This window comes from Nannospalax galili, unplaced genomic scaffold (genome assembly GCF_000622305.1).
Source record: "Nannospalax galili isolate Female #2095 unplaced genomic scaffold, S.galili_v1.0 scaffold85, whole genome shotgun sequence".
Lineage (NCBI taxonomy): Eukaryota > Metazoa > Chordata > Mammalia > Rodentia > Spalacidae > Nannospalax > Nannospalax galili.
The window spans coordinates 7,139,056-7,162,505 of record NW_008358866.1 but is presented as its reverse complement, the minus strand read 5'-3'; the positions used below and the strand labels follow the sequence as shown (position 1 = coordinate 7,162,505).

Below are 23,450 nucleotides of genomic sequence, written 5' to 3'. Positions count from 1 at the left end.
GAAGATGCCCCTCAGACATGGCCACAGGCCAGTCCAATAGAGAAAATTCCCCAACTGAGGCTCCCTCAACCCAGGTGTGTCAAGTTGACACTAAAGCTATCCAGCACACAAACTTCTGAAGATAACTTCCCAGGACCTTGATGTATTTAGCAGGCATAGTTGGTGTTCTTTGTATGAACCCTTACACTTCTAGAAGCATAGATCCTTATTGTTGCTTTTCATAATAGGTTTTAAGTTTTTTAAAAAAATATTATTTTATTTATATATATATGAGTGTACTGTTTGCATGTATGTAAGTGCGCCCGTGTGGCATAGTGTTCATGGAGGTCAGAAGAGGGTGTCGAATTCCCCTAGAACTGGAGTTATGGACAGTTTTTAGCCACTGTGTGGGTGCTGGGAAGTGAACCCAGGTCCTCTGCAAGAACAGTCAGAGCTCGTTACAGCTGAGCCATCTCTCCAGCCTCAACATGTTTTGAGTTTTAATACTGACATGTAGTCAGCAAATTAGAGTTAAAAATGTCCCTGCCTTCTATTGATTTGGTGCAATGTGTCGCAGAAAGATTGAAGAAAAAAAAATGTCCAGGGAAATAAATAAAATCTCATCCAGTCTGCTACAGAAGGAGCCAGGTACTACTTCCCCAGGCTGGGCAGAGCACAGCATTTGAAAATCTGCCTTAGCCAAATTTTAAAAGAAACTACTTGTGTTCAAATTTGAATCAATTATACCAAAAATAAACTCATACAGTCATACTAGAGTGTTTTAGTAAAATCTCTCTCAATATTTACTTTTAACTAATTAGAAAGCTTGGCATACAATTTTCCTATCATCATATGAAATTGGTTATCATTTCTACCAAGGAAATGAGCAAGAGTCACACTTCTCAAAGAGGTGAACACAACGTTTACACTGTACCCTTGATACTATCCATAATACAGAAGGTTGAAATAAAGAAACTGATTCATAGCCTTCCTTGAGAGAACTTGAGATTTTTTTTTTTTTTGAAATTTAAAAGTGCAGAAGCAGCCAGGCATAATGGTGTATGCCTTTAATCCCAGTACTCAGGAGGCAGAGGAAGGAGAATTACTCTGAGTTTGTGGGCAGCCAGAACTACATAGTGAGATTTTTGTCTCAAGAAAACAAACAAACAAACAAACAACAGCAACAAAAACAGAAGCAAGTGATTAATAAAATGTTTTAAAATCATAGTTACTTCAGTATGTTTTATTAGAGATTTTGGACTGGAGAGATGGCTCAGTGGTTAAGAGCACTGGCTGCTCTTCCAGAGGATCCAGGTTTGAGTCCCAGCAACAACATGGTGGTTATCAACCATCCATAACTCCAGTTCCAGGGGAATCTGATGCCCTCTTTTGACCTCCACATCCACTGTACAACACAGCTGCACTTAATACATGTAGGCTATACACTCATACACATAAAAAATAAATAAAAATGCACTTTTAATTATGCAAAGTGTGAAATAACACTGAAGATGAGAATGGGTTTTTATGTTAATACAGGAAATACATGATTTTTTAAAAATGGGAATAAAAACAGATACATTATATTTATTGACCTTCAACAATGGTAACATTAATGTCTGTGAGTACAAAAGGTTAAAAATGTACACATAAGATATAAGACTAGTATATAAGCAAACATGCATACACTAATATGCAAAGGTCACATACATGTGAGTATGATTTAATCACAAGTCTTCAAATTTAACTAACACCGGGCAGTAGTGGTCTCTCTGGGGTTATGGGATAATAGGCAATTTGGTATATATTAATTAAGATAGGCAAAGTTATACCACAACAACAAATAAATTTTCCATAATTCATTGACCAAAGAAAGGGACATGCCTAAGTGAAATAGGAAAGGACATATATTCTTTCTAAGAAGAGTAACTCATAGTGTTGATAGTAGACAAATACTATTCAATATTTTGATCACTGATAAACAAGTAACAATATTGGAAGGCTATAAAATACATATGTATTTATTGGTATTGAACTTTGAAAGGATTCTGGTGGTTCGACTGAGACATGTTCCCCATAGGCTCAAGTATTTGAACACTTGTTATATGGTCCCCAGTTGTTGGTGCTGTTTGAGGAAGGTCATGAAACCTTTAGGAGGTCTGGCCTTGATGGAGGAAGTCTACATCACTGAGGGGTAGATTTGGAGAGTTCATGGCATCACCCCACTTCTAGTTACTCTCTCTGCCCTTCAGCTAGTCATTGAAGATGTTTGGTCTTCTTCTGCCATGGCTTTCAACATGTACACACACACTGAGATACACAGACACACACAGACTCACTATTCTCTTCTGTGGAAATATTGACATGAAATTGCAAACTGCTGCAATTATAGTATAAGGTACATAAAATGAGGATCCTGCTGTGGCCCTCAGGAAGAAGCTGCCCATTCACGTTATACAGATGCTGTGATCAAAAACAGGAACAAGCCGTCCTTTGAACCCTTTTCAATTTGCCTGTCAATTCGACATTTGATACATAACTCCCCATCATGACTGGCTCTCCCTCTGGAACCATGAGCCTAAATAAACTTTCTTCTATAAGTTGCCTTGGTTATGGTATTTTAGCACAGCAACAGAAAGTAACTAGGAAAAACTCTGACAAAAATTCAGTAATTTTTTAAAAATACTATATTTTATTAAATTGTCCAATTCTGTTTCAAAATTAACTTTTCTAGAAAGTCTTATTATACCTGGACTTTCTTGGTACCATGTCTCATAAAGTCAGATCAGAATTCCAGATACTAACTGTAACTTAACTAAAGGGTAACAAACCCATGGCAAAATGAAGGGTTAAAATATATTTATAAATTTTGTATAACTCTTTACATAGGTAAGTTTGTTCGTTATATAAAAAGGAATAAAATAATACTTAAAATAAATCTGTATAAGAGGAATAACAGAGCTGAAATAAGAGAGGAGAAGTGAGTCTGGATGAAGGCAGTCAAACTGTGGCATTGACCAATATTCTGCCGGCCAGCCTTGCACCAGAGCTCCCTTTCACCAACATTGCTAGGGCATTACCCACTCACCATTCCTAGTTTCCAGACAAGATGGAAGGGCAATGGCATGACCATTAGGGGGAGTTGCTCTGCAACTGAGACAAATCCTGGAGGAGCTACCAGCTCTTATTATTTCCAGTAATTAGGCAAGTGCTCACTAAAAAGAGGATATGGCCACTGTATTTCCGTGTCTGTCATACTCTATAAGAATACCTTAGCAGAAGCTGTGAATAATGACTATTCTGAAACACATGTTCCCTTTCCCTCCTCTTTCCCCCCTTCTTCCTCCTGATCCTCCTCTTCTTCCTCTCTCCCTCCCTTCTGCTCTCTCTCTCTCTCTCTCTCTCTCTCTCTCTCTCTCTCTCTCGCACACACACACACACACACACACACACACACTGAGTGAGACCATGCCTACCACAATCATAAGTTTTATTCAAGTACATTGTTTTTACTGTTCTACTGCTAATCTCTTACTGTATCACACACACACACACACACACACACACACACACACACACACACTTCTGTTCTGTGACATACTTATATGAAACTGGCAACTACCTGCTGCAATTGTTAGTGTGAGGTACATAAAAAGAGGAACTTACTTCAGCCCTTGGAAGAAGTTGCCCATTCACATTATACAGATGCTGTGATGAAAAACAAGAAGCATCAAGTAGTCACACCTGAACCCTTTACATTTTGCCTATCAATTCATGATACTGTCCCATCAGATGAAATCTGATTTTTTTTTAAAACTAAAGATCTCTGGACTTTTGTTTCCCTCCCACAAATACTCTATTAATATTCACATTCTCCCCATACTTTCCCCCAGCACTGTTGGCTTTCCGTCATGACATATTTAGGTGGTTTCTTTTGATACAGTCTCAATTTCTAACTAGAAAGCTAACATTGTCTTTCCTTACCACTTCTGCTTCATATTCCAAGTTTCAAAAAAAAAAAACATAAATAAATAGAATGGAGAATAAAGAGAATCAAGTTGAGCTTCCAAATGTCCCTGACCAAGGCTGAAACAGAAACTAATAACTGAGATTCAGAGCTATAAAAACACAGATCATATATCAAGGGAAAATGAAAAAAAACTCAAAAGATGGAAAATTCTTACTTAGCAAATAGTTGCCATAACTAATTAGCTTTTGCATTCCTGAATTATGAAACAGAGATGAGGCAGGAACATCTGTTGGAGAGTTGAAACCAGGGGTGTGTGCCAGCAAGAGGAGAGCAAAACACTCACCGACCCTGGAAGTTAACGCAGAACAGTGACGCTCAGTCTCAAAAAATGAGGCCTTTAGCAAGATGTACAGTGAAATGCAAAATCAAAAGTACATATATATTCTAAGTTTTAAATTCAGACCATAGGCTATTTCCTTCTACTTACTTAAAAAAACTATCAAATATATGAATAAACATCTCCATGTGTATCAGAATCCCACAACCACTAAAACAAGTCACAACAAACACCAATTAACAAGTATAAACACTTCCATCCAAATAAGATATCCTAATAAAGACACACTTTAGACACCACTTATGCATCTAAAAGTTTAATAAAGGATAATAATCTAATAACTGTTAATTCAAATATCTTTGTTCTCAGGACCCTTGTCACATTTGATAAAATCTGGCAATTGATAAATAGCAAAAGCTATTTGCTTTACAACATTGACATGAATAAAATTACCAAAATATGTAGTGATTTACACAGTAACAAGCATAAACATCCTTCAGACTTAAATGTTAAGAATGGATAAGATACTAAGATAAAAATAACAAACTGAACATGTACTACTTTGTACTCTGACAAATCCATGCATGACCAGATTAACATAGCAAAAGATAAATGAACCAATATTAAACTGACAATGAGAAAAGCCTACAAACAATACTCTTTTTATACAGAGGTATGAAGAAATGATGATACTAAGAACTAGGAAGTCTAGAAGTCTGTGATACGAGAGATTAGTTGAAAGTCTTCAGTTGCTACTTAATCCTTCTGTCCCCTTTCCTACCATTAACAGATAGGCTCCCTTCTCAGAAAGTGAGGATATATGAACTGAGAAATTCAAAAGGTAAAAGACAGAGCATCAAGAACAAGGAATAGTAAGTGGGATCCTATCCCCCACCTTGCTTCCAGAAGGTTCTCAGCTAAACTCTAAGCAGAGTTAAGAAGAGTCTTTACTGGGAATCTAACAGCACTCTAGGGACAATGGATACTGATATTTAGAGTTTTTCAAAAAGAAGAATTAGTTTGTTCTTACCGTAAAGATCAGAGTCAACCAGGTACCCATAAACTCAGAGATCTCAATCAGGCTGTTTGTACCAAGTATCTGACCAAGGCCATTAATATTAAAGATAGCCACAACAAACTAAAAGAAAAAATTAGTAACTTGGAAGAAACAGTTTCACTGTTTTAAATGCTACTGCTAACATTTTCAATTAGATAAAAGATACAACTTTAGGTAAGAAAAGATATTTTATAAACTGAATATTCTGATAAGCTACAACAAAAATTAATAGTACTAATATAATTGAAAACATTTAAGTTTAAGTAACATAAGATAAGGACATGCCCCTTAAACTTGAGCTAAAGGAAAAGAGAATCCAAAAATGGGAGAAGAAAAAGAAAAAAGACATGAAATTTAGAAAAACAATTCAGAAGTCAGTTATTCAAATATTCAAATTATTCGAGAGCAGAACATAGAGCAAAGAGATGAAGATGAAGGGAGGAAATAATACAAAATAACCTAAGGTAATTTGTTACAACCAAAGATACATGTATATTAAAAGATGCCCAACCCATCTGTAGTAAAATGCAAATCAAATACAATCTGATACTACTCAACAACCCGAAGTCAGATAATAACCAGTGTTCATGAGTGTGGAAAAACTGGAATGCTCACAGGCTTCTGGGCAGATGGTAAAATGGCCATGAAGTCTGGAAAATTATTCAGCAATTCAGTCCTAGGTATATGCCAAAACAATGAAAAACAAGCACTCGGAATGCATGTGGTTACACAAATAGTCGTACTGACACTATTAACAACAGATAGAAGCAGAAAAAAGTGTATCCATGATGCATGGATAAACAAAAGAGTATATATACCATGGGATATTATTCAGCTTTAAAAAAGGATGAAGTATTAATACATGCTACAACACAGATGAACTTCAATGGCATAAAGAAGTGACAGAAGCCAGCTGCAGGTCACACATGTCAGTACAACTCCATTTACATGCCATGTTCAGGAAGTCTATAGGGACTAAGTAGAGGAGTGATTACTAGGTGCAGTGGTGAGGTGCTGAGCTTATGGTGAATGCAAAGGTGGACTGTGCTTCTCCATGGGATGATGAACTACCCTAGCCCTAGACAACCCTGAGAATATAATGGAAACCATGGAATTGTATACTTAAAAAATTGAATTTTTATGTGAATTACATTCCACATAGCTGTTATATTACCAAAAAACAATTATTAAAAGCTGGGCCAGTAAGATGGCTCAGTGTTAGGTAAAGGTGCTTGCCACATAATCTTGACAACCTGAGTTCAACTCCCCAGAACCCATGATGGAAAGAGAGAACTAACACTCAAGAGTTGTCCTCAGATTTTCACATGCATGTGTGGCATGGATGCATGTGCACTCGCACATCCACATCCACACACAATAATAAAGAAAAAGAAAAAGAGAGAATGAGAAGACATGAGTTCTCATATTAAAAGCTGGATCCAAAGAAACTAAAGCTCCACTGTGCTCTCCTTTTTGCTTCCACATAAAACTTCAAACGCTGAAGACAAAGAGAAATCATTTTAACAGAAAAAAATGAAGACAAGACAATAATGGAAGACTTTGCTGAAATTCTAATAAAATTATTTCCTAACCAAAATTTCCATAATGAGTCAAACTGTCAATCAAGCATGAGCACTAAACATGGATTTTTTTTCAAAAACACAATGCTGAAAAGTAAAAAAAGTAAAAAAAAAAAAAAAAAAAAAAAAAAAAAAACTCTTCCATGTGCCCTGTCCCATATAATTATTAGAAGATATATTCCTCAAATAAATAAGAAAATAAGAGATGGCAGGGAATAAAATCTCTAGACCAAGAAAGAAGGGAAGGCATGCCAGGAAACCAGGGAATGTATTTCCTGCAGGCACTCTGAGGTGACCTGAATTGATGATGGAAATGAAAAACAGATTATCATTTCAAGGAAAAGCCAGAGGGAACAGAGGGCAAAGCAACCACAGAATACTACCTGTCGCAACAACAAAGACTTATGCCATAACATAAGCATAAAAGTGAATAATCTAATCAAAACTGTAACACAGCTACTGAGAGGATGAAAGGTCAGGAAGCCGGCAGGAGAAGGTGGGTCTATATTTAAGTGGAGGAATAAAAGTTCTTTTTTTAAAAAAAAGAACAAAACAAACCATAAATTATATTTCTCACTAAGAAACTGATGACTGATCCCAAAGATGAATAATCAGTGTGACAATAAAGTTTTATTATTCTTAGAAAATGAAAGAATTATAGAAAGCTCAAAGTAAAAGCTTCTAATGGACTCTATAATCCACATGCACATATGGCAATTACATCAGCAAAAATGCATGACTTAAAGCCAGAGTGGCTTAATAGTCTTTTAGCAAAGCAAAGAATGTCATTAAACTAAATACTATGTTAAAATGCTATGTGACCTTAACTAAGTATTCACCAACTCAAGAAATAACAACTTTTTCTTTTTTTAATATTTTATTTATTATTTTTAGTTTATGTGTATGAGTGTATTGCCTGTATGTATGTGAGTGCACCTGTGCTGTTCAATGCCACGGAGGTAAGAAGAAGGCATAAGATTGGCCTGGAACTGGAGTTAAGGACGGTTCGCAGCCGCCATGTGGATGCTGAGAATCGAACCTGGGTCCTCTGCAAGAGCAGTCAGTGCTCTTAACTGCTGAGCCATCTCTCCAGCCCCAAGAAATAACAACTTTTTTTTTTTGGTCTTTTTAAGACAGGGTCTCCCTGTAGCTCCAGCTGCCTGGAACTCACTCTGTTGACCAGGCTGGCCTCGAACTCAGAGGATCTGCCTGCCTCTGCCTCCCGAGTGCTGGGATTAAAGGCATGTGCCACCACGCCCGGCAAAATAACAACTTTTTAACAGAAAAAGCCAGGCATTGTGACACATGTCTATAATCCCAGCACCTGGAAGATGACAGCAGGAGGATTAGTTTAAGGCCAGCCTGAGCTACATAATACCTTGTCTGCACATATGCAAATGCACACGTGCACACACACAGGCACACACAGTAAATAACATGGAAGATGCAGACACCAGTATGTTATGCATTTGTCAAGTTACCGTGAAAACTGGCGGAAAGTTATCTCTACTCTGTTTTGTATGCTACATAAAAATGTACAGATTCCCATTTGGAATTTGCTAATTCTCCTATCACTTAATGACCTAATTAAACTTAATGTGAAGGTAATTGGAATATTGATTGCCTTCATCCAAGTCTGGGGTATTTTCATCAAAGAACAACTTTTGTACTTATAACTAAAGCTTTTTTCTAATTTCTCCACATTGATCATTATTGTCAGTTTTCTCATACTTAATGTGTCACTTTCCTGCCCTTTCCCACCTCCTCTGACATATACAGTCTTGCAAGATTATTGTTTTCTTAGCTTAAGAAATATAACAATATTTCCTGTGAGAAAAAAGAAAATGAGAACTGTGTTCCTTTCTTTCAAAAGAAATTCTTTTTTATTGCACCTCTTACCTTCAACTTTGATTTTCCTATGACTAAATGACTGTGGTTTAAATAAAAAAAAAAAAATCTAAATTAAAGTGAGAAAAATAATTAAAAGAAAATAAATCCAGAGAAATAACGTAGCCTCATAAAACAGTCTCATCTTCAGTGGAAAATACCCCTAACACTGTGTTTGCAGGCAGTCAGGCATTCAGTTACAGTAAGGTAAAGATCGGATACATTTGCATCTTAGACCACGAGAATTAAAATCCTGAATTAGGACGAGGGGCACCGAATAAGGATGGCCACCACACGAAACAAAACTGGAATCAGAATGCTGGTATGATACAAACTGAAAGAAAAAGACACTAAGATCTCAGCACTCAGCATCTGTGAACAAACAGTTGAAAATGACTGAAAGACACCACAATGCCTTGTTAGATGAGAAAACGTCACTAGAGAAAAGGACAGAATAAGAGTTAATTGACTTTGTTCTACAAATTAGAGAAAACAAGGACTTCATAAAAGAGCACTGATTGAAAGCTTGCTTGATTCCTTTCATTTCTTCAGTTCTCCTTATGGATGGGAATCCTTGCATGTTACACAGCCTGCAGTCAGTCAGCCACAATGCCTACATCTGTTCTTTCACATTTGGTACTCAGTTTTGAATGACAACCTTCACATTCAGAGTATGTAATCACAGTGTTGTACTGCATAACGAGTTCTCCATATAAAAACATCTTTAAAATCCTTCCATAAAGGAATCTATGAATCCAATCCAACTGTTTACACTGTCACAAATATGCCATGGTCCTATTACACAAGCAGATCTGTGATTATAATTCTAAACTTAAATGGCTCATAAAGGTTATCAAACCTCAAATCACAGGACTTCACTTTATACAGACAGAGACAAGACAGAGACAGACAGACAGACAGACAGACAGACATGCATGCATGCATGCATGCATGCACAGAGAAAGAGGACCTTGCTATGTTGTTCATACTGGCCTTAAATTCCTAGTCCTACATCAGGCTCCCAACTGCTGTGATTACAGGTGTGTACCACCATGTTGGGACAAGGGTTACATATTTGTATTTCTATACTCAAAGGAGAGAATTTTGTCAAGACAGTCCATATACGCTAGAGGGAAAAAATGAATTAATGAATTAATGACCAAGTGAACGACCACGACAATTTGAATTTCTGCTTTCAAATATGATGGCAGATAAGCCAAATTTATATAGTAGTTGTGAAACTCGGACAGTCCTTGCTACCTAAATCAGAGAAGCCTGGATTAACACAATTCGGAGATGACAAGATACAGGCACTGGAAAAGGCAGGAGACACTTAGCAGCTGGATTTCCTTAGCAGCAATACAGAGGGATCCCATGCCTCCTCTGGGGTTGCAGTTAGGAAGATGACTTACACAACTAAGACACCTAGATAACACATTTCAACCAACGCATACCGCACAGGTCAGGACCCTTCTCTACTGCATTTCGAATGTGCTTCATTCATCCTGTTTTACTGAAAAGGTGCTCATTAAATTCTAAGACTCTGAATTTAATTTACCAGTAACACAAAGCATTGGACCAGTCTTGCCAAAATTAAGCAGCACCAGCATCCTCAAACTCTCACACTTGACTCTCATATCCTTCCAAGGGCACATATGTACACTACCTTTCTTTCTGCTCTCTCTATGCCCTTAATTTCCCCGAGGTACATCATCTCATCACTTTTACTGCTATCACCTTGGCCTCTCATTAGCCTGCCTGTGTCCACCCTGCTTTGCTTCAGTTCTTGTCAAAACATAAACCCTATACTGGACATTGTCTATTGTCATATCTCAGTGTCACTTCACATTGAGGTAAAGAAGTTAGTAATCTTTTTTAACATATTTTATTTGTAAGTAAACATTCCTCCACTAGCTTTTTATGTATTAAGTTGAACTACCCTTTCAAAAAAGAGCCAAATACAGTGGTTCACACAAAAATTTACCTTTCATCAGATTCTTTGCTGACCTTTGATTACATCAGCCTGTGCTAATTATGGCTACTGGCTATGACACGCACACAAAGTGGTCAAGCACTTCATTACCATCTTTATCAGAATCACTAATAAACACATGGACTGGAATAAGGTCAAGGACAACACCCTTTAGCACACCCCAACTAATTTTTCACCTCCATGATGTCAATTTGTTAATCAATAAGCTTTAGGAAAGTTGTTCAACTAGAAATAAACTGAAAAAAAAATAGCAATTCAACAACCAGACTTCGTGTCTATTTTGATTTTGACAATTTTACTAGAGTTCCTGTGACGTTTGTTGCAATCAAGTAATAACAATGCTTCTTTCATAAACAGAAGGCTAGGTGTGGGCCTTTGATCCTAGTACTAGGAAGGCAGAGTCAGGGGGCTCTCTGTGAGTTTGAAGTCAGTCTGGTCTACTAGAGAGCTCCAGGCAGCTGGGGATACAAAGTGTCTCAAAAGAAAAAAAAAAAAAAAAAACTCTTACATTAAGAAAATGAAGATTATTAGAACATAAAAGCTTTGACATATAATTTTGAATTTCACCTATGTTGTATATTCCATGTAGTTATACATAAAAGCTTTGTTTTCACCCCCTTTAAAAAAACTAACATTACTCTACCCCATCTACATTTTAGATTATTTCTCAGATACCACACACCAAAGATTATGACTATGCCATCCTCAGTTCACCTCATCTTATCTAGGACTAAAGTTGCTATAGTAGGTGTTTATGTGATGGTTCAAGGAACTAAAGGAAGCAGGCTCTATATCTGAATGGATGCACTATGTTGGGAAATTTTCTTGCTTTGTGAATCTCAATGGGAGATGGGTCCTGTCTGCTATTACAAAAGCCAAAATGCTCAACACTCATTTTCTTGGGGTCCTGTGCAGTGTGACTTCTAACAGCCCACTATACAGATACAGTTCTGGCTTATCACTTGATGATAACAACCCAAAGAAGCAATAGGACTGCAGATGTTATTTTGACATCGTTAGCTGAACAGTGACATCTACTCCTCCAGGGAAGCCAGCCAAGCAAATTAAGAGACAAATGTCCACTATCATGATCCTGGTAGCAGCAGGTGCTTAGAGGACACTTCCTACACATGATTCTGGCTCTGTTTCTGCCTATCCAGTCTCACCCATTTCCCATTTTTAACGTCTACTGAGCAGGGCTGTCAGCTAAGATATCCCCTAATAAATTTTTTGTATTAAATCAACTAAGGAGAATTTCTTTTATGCAACAAAGAACTCTGGCTGGTACATTCATTCTGAGAAGAAAAATTTAATTCCTTTGACACAACTAGATATCTGTAGCCATGCCATTGTCTGAGGCTTACTCATCAAATTTCTTCTGTATTTTCTACTTAAAACATTTACTATGGAAGAAAAATAAAGTTTAAACTTAGGAAATACAGATGCAACATAAAGCAAATAGTTACACAAATGAAAAATGTCTTAAACATGAGTTAAGTAATTCTTTCTTTTAGTTGCCTGCCTAAAGCAGTAAAAAAAAATTATATTTTAAAAGATTTAAAAAATAGGTTCTATTTACTTTGAAATATTTCAGTTTACAGATTAGTAGGAGAAATAAATGATTGCTTCTCTTCCCAGCCTCATGTTCCTGTTCCTCAAGCCTGCCTGCCTTCTTTCCTTCTTGCCTTCTTTCCTTCCTTCCTTCCTTCCTTCCTTCCTTCCTTCCTTCCCTTCCCTCCCTCTCTCCCTCCCTCCCTCCCTCCCTCCCTTCCATTTCTTCTTTCTTCTCTTCCTTTTTAAATGCGTTTGATAAGAGTTCTGATGTGCCAGGTAATCAAGCAGATACTAGAGTGGCAGCCACTGCCCTTGAGAAATTTGGCTCATCTAGAAACCAGGACTCATTTCCTATTGTGGTGGGCCCTTAGCACTTTAATGTTGGGAGTGTCCTAGTGTTCAGTCTAGGACTCTCTTCTGTTTTCTACATCTAGTTACTCAAAATGCAGTTCCAGTTAGTGACTAATGCTAAGAACTAAGCCAAGACTTAGAAGGTTAAAGCAGTAGCCATTATATTCTCACAGTTTAATGAGCTGGGAATTCAAAGAAAGCACAGCAAGAATAACATTTCCAGGCTCCACGTGGACTGTGAGGACCATGCCAGTAACCTCCATTCACAACAGTTTCTTCACTGACATATCTGGACCTTGTCTAGCCTGAGACTGAATGTCACACGATCTGCTAGGTTCTCCTGCAGGTAGCAAATGGCATCTCCCTCTTCACGTGGTCCACATAGTAGAACATGTGCACTTCTTACATGGCTGGTCAGGTCTCTTAAGGACACAAAAGCAAAACCTGTTAGGCCTTCTTGAGCACTAGATGTAGAACAGCTAATACCTGTTTACCATATTGCTTAGCCCAAGTCAAATGCCTACCCTAGACTAAAGGGACAGGAAAAACATAAAGGCATAAATATCTGAAGGTACTGTCAACTTAGAGGCACAAATGTGACAATTATCACACCTGGTGATCTCATTCAATCCTCTGACTTCAAATAATATCTTTAACTCACACAATTTCCAAATCTCCGCTGAACCACTCTCCTAACCCCAGATCTTATCCACTTCCCTTCTGACATCTCCCAATACATAGGCAACCTTGAATTTAACATGCTTAAAGACAAACTGTGAATTCTCTGTGCTGCTCTTCCTACAGTTTGCCCTATCACTCCTCACAGGAGCTCCATTATTTATAAATGCTCAAGCCTAAATCTTCGGGAATATTTCTAACTCCTCTTCATCTTTCAAACCCCATGGTAAGTATTATCAATTCAACTTGAGAATAAATTCTGCATCCAACCACTTTTGAACACTCCTCTGCTGACAGTGTACTGCAACAGCAGCTAACCGGTCTTCTTGCTACAGAACTTTCCCTGCTCCCATCACCACTACCTTCAGTCTCTTCTTTGTATAGAAGGCAGCAATAAGACTCAATCCAAATACAAGTAATTTCAGAGCATTTCTCTGCCTAAAACCCTTTCATAGCTTTTTATCCCATTCTGAGAGAAACCTAAATTCAGGAAGACTTGATTAAGGCAAACCCGATCTGGACCCACACTGTTCTGGAGTTTTTCTTCCACCTGTCATCCCTGTTTTCTCCATTTCAGCCACAGGGACCCTACTGTTCCACACACCAACTTTCCGTCCAGACTGTTCCTCTCTCAGAGAGAGACCAAAGCAATCTACTCCAGCTGTAGTTACTGCACATGATCTGCAGAAGACTAGGCCTGTCACCATTTTATCCTATATGAGGGAGGGGTTCATGAGGCTCCACCCTTAGCCGAGGGTCTATTGGTAGTTAATGCATGCTGGGAGAGGAGCTATCATTTTCCTCAGTGGTGTAGCCAATGAAAAGTTACCCATGGTTCAGTAAATAACTCCCAACTTATACTCACAAAAACAACCTTAATTAAACTCCGTGAATTGAAAAAAGGAAAGCAAAGAGAAAATCAAAGGGCAATGAAAGAAACCAAGAAGGAAGGGGACTGGAGAGAAAGCTTTCAGTGTGGGGGAGGGGGAAGGGAAAGGGTAATGGGGTGATGATGTCTCAGACTCAGTTATACGCAAATATGAAATTATCAAAGAATAACAAGAAAAGTATGTTACACCTACTTCAAAGGGTAGAGTTAGAATTTAATCAGACAACATTTATGGGGATGCTTCCATGTTCCACTCATTTGGATATTAGTTTACAGCACAGTAGGAGAAATAAAATGATTGTTTCTAGTCCTATCATAATTAGTTATGAATTGGTTTTCTTCCTTTCATTAACAGCTTTCTGAGCTGTAACTCTGTACAAGTATCTCCACATAATCAATGTACACATTTTGATGAGTGTAGGCATGTGTAGAAACCCATGTTACTAACATCACAAACAAGGTAACCAAAGAAATAAACACTGCCATCTCCCATACTTCCTTGTATCCTTTGTTTGCATTTACTCATGCTTCTATGGTAAGAACAATTTATGTTAAATTTGCCCTCCTAACACATTTTATGTACATAATAATACTGACAACTTAAGGCACACATTATACAGTAACCTCTAAAACCTACACATCCTGTAAAGTTGAACCTTTGACTGCCCCCCATTTCACCTCTGGCAACCCCATTCACTGTTGTATTTATTTTCATACATAATTATTAAATATGTAGCAAAAGTTATGTTCCAGATGGTTGCTCTTCTGCAATGTAAGGCAAAATAGAATAGTTATGAACTTAATGGAAACATACATTTATGTAATCGTGTTTACTATTAATATTATTTCCATTTATGGAATTTAGCTTAAATTTTCACATGGTGTTAAATAGGGTGATGAGGCACTCATTTGTCTTTGGCAAAAACAAAAAAGCATAAGAACTAAACTGCTTAGCTTTCTATGTAAGTAGATGAAAATTCTTAGCATTTTCACAACTAAATATATTCTGGAGTCAATGATTTTAAGCTATTCTTATGTCTCTTTCAAGTCTTAAGCCTATGCATGAAATAAAAAGGCTATAATAGTATTTTAACCATTATAGAAGCAGGTTCCTTTACAAGTCTGCTGAGCCTCTCCCTGGTTAAAGGTGATCCTTTACATCTGTCATCTACTGGAGGAAGGCAGTTCTGGAAACAGCATGCCTCTCTGGGGCCCGCCACCTGCCATGGGGCTAAAGCAGGAGCCACCAGGGGGCCTGCTGCCCCACAACTCCCAACTTTGAAGCTTCCAAATGATTATATCTGCACACTGTGAAAGTGGGTAAGAAGCTCAATTTCAGAATGTTTTAGAAACTTTTTATAGTACTTAGGAGGAATCAACAAAATCCATTATCCACTGAAATGCTGTGATAATTACCTCCTAAGTCATTTCTGTGAGCATTCTTCCATATCACTAACATTTCATCACTTATTTCATTATTCTGGCCCTCAGCAGGCTTTACGAAACCTAAAATGTTGTTTGTGAGAAAAATATAAAAGAGCCAGGATTAGAGTTCTCTTTTAAAGAAAAAGAAAGAAATATACTCACATTATGTGAACCTTATAAATAAAAATCTTTACTTGGTGAGACCCATATTATAGGTTTGCCTCAGAAAGTCATTAAAAATGTAATTCTAAAGTCAAAAGCAAATATATTCAATAGTGTCTGAGAACCTTTATATTATTTTGCTTTCCCTTCACATCTAGGGTTTTTTGTTGTTGTTGTTGTTGTTTTGCTTTGTTTTTGGTCTTTTTGAGACAGGGTCTCCCTGTAGCCCCAGCACATGGACTATTGATTTCTTCTGTACACTGCTTATGTTCCTTCAAAAAGGGATTTAAATTTTTTTCTGTTTGGGGTTGCTTGCTTGCTTGCTTGCTTGCCTGCTTTGGTGGTACTGGAGAGTAAATCCAAGGCCCTTGACATGCTAGGTAAGTCTTCTGCCATTGAGCTCTATTTCTGCACCCCACCTCCCTTTTGTAGTCAAGATCTTGCTAAGTTGACCAGGCTGGCCTTTAATTTGTTCTCTAGTCCAGACAGGCCTCACACTGTGACTGTCCTGGCAAAGTCACCTAAGAAGCTGGGATTACAGTTGTGTGGCAACAGGCCCAGTGAGCGGTACTACCAAGGCCACAGAAGTACAGTACCTATGCTCCTTAGAAAATAACTTTGATATGCCAACTTTGGAACATGGTAATATCATTATTAAGCTTGGGAAAGTTCAGATTGAAATGCCTCATACTGATTTTAGAACATGTTAAATAACCGAGCCATATGTTTCTGTGCACGTACATATGAATATATGGGGCAATACAATAAAATTAGAAATTTGCCTTATGAAACCTTAAAATACATTTTTCAGTTGAAATAAAAATTTAAATGTTTATATATTTTTATCAGTTTAACTATATCGTAATAAGAAATTAGGACTGTATAAAGAAAAAAAAAGTTTCCTTTTCCAGGTCTGACCAAAGGCTCCAGCTAAATAAAAATACAAAAATGCAAAGGAAATACGTTCTAAGTAGATATGAGAATAAGATGAATCTGAGTTTCTCTTATGTACTATAATACCTTAGAAAAGGTACCCAACTTGTTTATTGGGCTACTACTTTTAAAGTGGTAGCAATCTTAGCCCCATGCAACTGTGCAGAAGGACATCAAAAGTGCTAATGAGCCCAGCATTGTGCTGCATGCCTGAAATCCCAGTACTTAGGGAGGCTGGAGCCGGGAGAGCTCATGTTCAAGGCTAAACAGCATGATCCTGTTTCAAAGGCAAAAGCAGACAAAGAAGGAAGACATGAAGGTAGAACCTCAGCACAGAACCAGGAGTAAAATTCAGCAAATCAGCACTGTTGGTTTTCAGTATTGTGGTCATGCTTTTCTTAAGCCTTCCCTCATCATCCCAAGTCCACACCATCCTGGCTTCCTGACCTATGCTCCCATTAATTTCCAATCTACTTCCAAAGCCAACACCACCCTGGCTTCCTATCCTAAACCCCCAGTATTATCCAATCCACTTCCCAAGGCATTCCAGGCTACAAAATTATGGTCACTTCTCACTGGTATGAAATACGCAAGAAAAGGATGGGGTTTGTTTCTACTTGACATGGTGAGGCAAGCAATCTGATTAATCTGCTAAAGTACACAGAAATCTTAATTCTTGAGGTGTCAACATATTTACATAGGGCAAGTAGTTAGCGAGAAATGTAAAGGGGCAAAAATCTTTAGAAAATATTCAAAAAATTTATTGTTATACTGAGCAATTGGTATATAATCAGGCTAAGACTGCTCACCAGTCTACACCTTTCTAGAAACTAACAAAATTCTCAAGGTAGTCTACAGCCTGAAGTTCTTAATATCTCCACACTCTGGCTTCAGAGATTCATGGGAACTAACAAACTTTCAGTGTAGCAGCCAAGAATGCTTCACCAGAGGGACCAAACAGATATAGAGAATAGCGAGGGAAAGGCAAGAAACTGAGGGATGGGAAGGAAATGAAGGTGGAGAGAGATGAAAGCGAGTCAGGCATTCACAAAGAAGGCTTGCACAGGTTCTTTTCCTCAAGAAGGCAATACTTCCTATAAAGTGTGGTGCAAGCTTGGGCTATTACACAGTTGATTATGACCATCAGTATCTACCCACAAGAATTGGGACCAGGAAAAATTTCACTCCCATAAAGAAAAGTGATTACTCTCAAAAATCAGTCTTAATCAGCAAATATTATAAAACAGTGGACTGCTATCTTTTCTTTACATCCAACTCCACAAAATATAAAACCATCAAATGGCATTCAACATAACATTTTTTGTTTCACAAATAAACTGCATTGCCCTTTGAGAGTTGGGGAACATATTTTCACATTATAGTTACTCTATCAAGTCTGCTGATTTTAGGGTCCATACTATGTTTGTTCCTTCTAAGTTACACAATATGAGGGAGGGAATAAATACATTTTTGAGATACCTTTTCTATAAAACAGTGCAGAAGTTAGTGAGTATAGTTGAAAATTTTGGATTTCACTGAAATATGTAAATTAGAAACATTAGAAAATATGAATTGAAAGTTGGAAGCTTAAATCAGCTGAATACACTATTGACTCCAAATCATGGGATGAAACAAAAGAAATTATATTTGCATTGATGTGAGACTGTGCTTCCATTCTTGGTAGCATGTAATATATGCAACTGCCAGCTCTAGCTGTCCTTGTAGCTGCATTACCATATTATTCAAATATATCTATCATTTATATGTAAATATACAAAATGAATGGCTTCTTCATGAGACAACAATTTTCAAATGACAAACAGATACAGGCAGACATTAGCAAGATAAAAATGCTTCAAATACTCATTCTTTTATACTTTTTAAGGCAGGGAAATGATTTCAAATAAAAAAAAAACTTAGTGAGGTAATTACAAAATAGGGCCTTAATACATTCACCATACCAATAGCTATTCCTCGCAATAAAAATCTGCATCGATGTCATTTGTATCTTATAAATTACATGTTCTCAGATCCATCTGTGAAAACTGGGATGTTAATTATCATGGTTACATTTCATGATTCCACAGTTAAATGCTCAAATGGTGCTACACACATACCATATGTTTTACTGAGAGAAATGAAGAAAGATTAATTACCAGTTCAAGTCCAAGTCTTATAGTAGTAATACCATCAACACAGTAAGATCATTACATTGTATGCTATACAAGTTAGAAGCCTTAGTTAACAACTACAATACAACTGAAGGAGGGAAACTTGGAAATCTAAATTGTAGGTATCAGGATTTCTTTCCTCACCCCAAAATAACAACTCCACAAGGAAGCTCATGTAAAATCAACTAACAAGTCCTGAGGAAAAGCATGTTTATTGTTTTTGAGTTATTTTGAAGGTGCTCATCAGCATGTTGTTTAATCCTTTTTGATAAGCCTAAGAATTATAATGTATACTGGTCACAAATAGGCTACAAATAGATAATATATCTAACAAGATGCAAAAAAAGTTTTTCTGGATGCTCTTTTATGATACATATTCAAGAATCTCTCAAAATAATGTCTCATATACTCAGGTAACACTCATTTCAGTAAAGCAACCTAAAAATAAAACTTCATAACACTATGAGAATTCTATTTGTATTTTGCTAGCCAGAATTCTTAACTCACCACATATTCAAAGACAAGTGTCAGTGTTTCTTTGGTGTGGATGATGTCATGAAGCAGCACGATGTTTGCATGCTTTAGTCCTTTCAACAGAGAAGCTGCAATAAAGTGAACAGAAAAACCATTTATTGTAAGCTGCAATCGACTATTGCTTCATTATCATTCAGTTCACCCTCAGATGAAAGATACCTATTTTCCCAGTTGTAAGCTAATGACAATTCAGAATAATGAGTGGAAGAATGAGATTTTCATTTAGATAAAATTCTCCTAATTATTTCACCTGCCATTTGTCAGTCATCTTCTGGATAGGTTCCACTGAGTTCAGAGAACAAGTGTGGTGTGGTTTCAATTATTTTAAGTTAATAAAGCAATAGTGTAATATGTACATAATGCAAGTATGGCGATCAGAGAACCATGTGCTGGAGTCAGTACCCTCCATCATTTGGGAATGGGGACAGAACTCAGGTCATCAGACGTGGTGGTGATAAACACTATTACCTGCTGAGCCATCTCACCAGCCCTCGAATCTTTTATATATGTAGGGTTTGTTGTAATCAGGACCATTTACTAAGAGCACGGTTATCATGGTATATGTTCTGTGTGTGTATCCTAATGATGTTGGGTGGAAATTTCTATAAATGTCAACTAGATTATATTGTTTCATAATATATACATAATAATACATATTTTAAAATAAAGATCTTTTTAAAAAATAAAAAAATCGAGAAGGGGAAAATATGGAAAATTCATACTGTATAAAGCGAGCAACTCATTTTTTCAAATATCAAAGCCTTTCTTAATATATGAGAACTCTTTCTGCTTAATTTTGCTATAAACCAAATATTCCTCCACAAAATAAAATCTATTTAAAAATCAAGAGATTCATCCATGGTTGGGCATATTAGAAGAAAGGCAAATCTTGATTATTTAACATTTCATTTACATAATATTAAATTTTTAGATTGGTCAGCATCTAAGATAAGGAAAAGTTCAAGCATGCAGCCTCTTAAGTTCTACTATGAAATCTATCAGTGAGAGCTCTTAGTATTCTATGGATTTCTAGTCTATTCCCAAAGCAAACCTGTTTAACAACGACATACTATAACCTTAACCCACGATAAATTTGATAGGCCCACAGTCAGCCAAACACCATGCCATACTGACTGACAGCTGTTAATGTGGCTGGTCACAATACTACAAGAAATGTGCTTCCTCTGAAAATGAACCAGCAGTATCACTGAATATGACATTGCAAGGCCAGAGAAATAGAGGCTAACTAAAGGAAGGCCCTTCTCTTTCACCTAACATATATCTGCCAAGAGCAAGTTAGTTTTGGACACTGACAGAGTCATAGGAAAAAAATAAACAAATTTCTTTCATTGATTTAAGTTTGGATACAAGTGAGTAAACAGTCACAAAAACTTAATAACAATATAGTCACGAACCTAGGAGAAATATCCACTACGGACTTAGCATAGGATTTAGTATTTTTCATCCTAACAGCTTACAACTTCTCTTTTAATTATTCAACTAGCTCACCAGTCTTGTACCATTAGAGTCTTAATAAATTGCTAGCATTCAACTATTAATCTGAAGAACAACTTCACTTTTCCTCATTTTGAAAAGAACATTTATTTCTGTATTTTTCTTCTGAGGCTAACTTTCCTTAGAAACCATTATTACAAATCACAGCAAGGTATCTTAAAATGATGGCTAGGCTCAGTACTTAACATCTAGTCTGAACAGGAACATCTACAAATGAAACAAATTAAGGACCTACTGAAATCACATAGTAAGAAAGGATTCTGGCTTTGTGAGGCAAGCTTCAGAAACATTATGTAACATTATTTGTAATCTTGTCCAATTTCATTTTTCAAGATATCCCGTTATGTTGTCAGGTTCAGTGATGATGCATTCGAATGGGTCACAGCTCTGAAAAGGAACTAGAGCCTGCATTTCACCAGGAGCCCTGTATACAGAGGACCTCGGCCTTGCATGGCTTCTTTCCCATTTCCTCCATTATTATTGCCTTTCTTTTCTCCCTGTTTTCTCTGAAGCCTTTCTCGTTTCTCAAAGTAATGTCTTCATGCCCATCACGCCCTACCATGTTTTCCTACAATTTCAGTAACATCAAATTTCTGTATTCTCATCTTGGAGCAATTCCATTTTTTCCTGAAAATATCTAATATCACAGGGAAAAATAGCCTCCAACTTTCATTTTAATAGGTTTCAATTGCTAGTTTGTAAATTTCAGACTATATATAAACTTTTTTAACAAACTGGCAGTTAAATAAACAGTGACATATGAATTTAAAAGTAAGCCCTCTTTTGAGAGATTAACATAATGAATGTGTAACTGGAAAAGGACAGAGCTACTATTTCCAAAGGTGATGACAGAAAAATGACACTGAATAGTGGAAAACAGCCACTGTTCTACCAACATGAGGACAGGTGACAGACATGACCAACTTTGAGGCTGCCAACCCAGCAGCCACTGGTTGTAGCAGGTGCCAGATCCTGTAGCTCCTGCTGCTGTTAAGGCAAATAAGACTCCTCAGTGCCAAGTCAGTCCAGGGATCAGTGCTAACAAGTTCTGGAGTCACTGTGCCATCCACAACACTGTCAAAATAGCACCTCCTGTGGCCTTAAATGTATCATAAGTATATCACATGTTATTTTCTTATAGTTTGCATACAAATCAAATCCTGTCACATTTGCATTGATAATTCTAATACACAAGTTTTCTCCACAAGTTCAGCTAACCATCCAGCAACATTTCAAATTCATTTCACCAGGGAGATTTGAAATGGCACAACTGTGCATAATGTAAAGATTTTTAATTAGGCTTGGGATGAAAATTGTAGCAATAGTTTGGAACTCTGATGTCAAAACAGTATGATGGAACTTTTTCCATTCATAAAGCAACTACTAGATGCAGGAACTCTACCATAGGGTGCCAGATTTCAGACACACATCAGACAGTCACATCTTGACCTCCCATTTTGAGAATATAGATGGTTTCCACTCTGACTTAAAAAGGGTGAAATTGTATTTAAAATCCAATCTCATCATGATAAAAAAAAAAAGAATCACTACAGAAAGACATAGTTAGTTAATTTGATCAAATTACCAACATAGTAGTTTACAAAATTGCTAATAAGGACAGAAAGACGACTTCTTTAATATTTGAGATTGTTTTTGATGTATCATTTGACAATCTCCTAAGAAAGAAGCAATCACAAATACACACAACATATTTTCTCTTATTTCTCCTTCAGAATTTGGAAAGAAATAATGAATTGACATTTTCTTATCATCTTTTCAGTGTGTTCTTTGCCAGTAGGTAGGATAAAGAGGCTGCTATTGATTTTCCCCAGTCAATGGGACTTAGAATCCATAAAGTCCAAGGATCAAACCGTATCTCAAGCTACAAACAGCAGATATCAACTTTTTTTTTCAAGTCCATAGGGAGTTACCTCTGAAATTCACTTTTTACTTCCAACTGAGAACTCCAATTTCACTTGCAAGTAGATTCTGAATATTTTTGTAGGTTAAAATATTGGGAATGGGAAAAATCTTAAGAAGGAGCTAGAGAAAAAACGGTGGAAAAAGGAAAGATGGTTGTTTGACTATCTGTGATAAGGACAAGTTTTAGACAGAATGAGAGCATGGACATTCCCTCAGGACAGTCTATCCATGTTCTGTGAGGCATGCTGCCTATCTGGCCCCAAGCTCAAAAAGCAATGGTAGATGCCATAGATCTTTTCAGCGCTGGCTCTTCCCTTAATGATATTTAAGAGAAAGTGGGAGAGAGAGAAAGAGAGAGAGGGAGGAAGGGAGGGAGAGAGGGAGAGAGGGAGGGAGGGAGAGAGGGGGAGAGAGAGAGAGAGAGAGAGAGAGAGAGAGAGAGAGAGAGAAAAAAAAAAAGAATCTCTTTTATCATATACATATTGGTTTATGTGTTTTTTGGGTGTGTGTGT

The 23,450-nt window shown here is 37.0% G+C and overlaps 1 protein-coding gene across 7 annotated transcripts in view; it reads right to left on the bottom strand.

Annotated features, from left to right (window-relative positions):
• Positions 1–23,450, bottom strand: part of Cdk14 (cyclin dependent kinase 14) — a 633,917-nt gene that overhangs the window by 359,624 nt on the left and 250,843 nt on the right. For all 7 annotated transcript variants that reach the window (XR_003847675.1, XR_003847674.1, XM_008822523.2 and 4 more), the window contains one exon: positions 19,474–19,568. Coding sequence is in view for 5 of the 7 variants with exons in the window: in XM_008822523.2 (XP_008820745.1) it covers positions 19,474–19,568 (95 nt within the window). In the remaining 2 variants the exon portion in view is untranslated. The remainder of the gene's footprint in view (positions 1–19,473; positions 19,569–23,450) is intronic.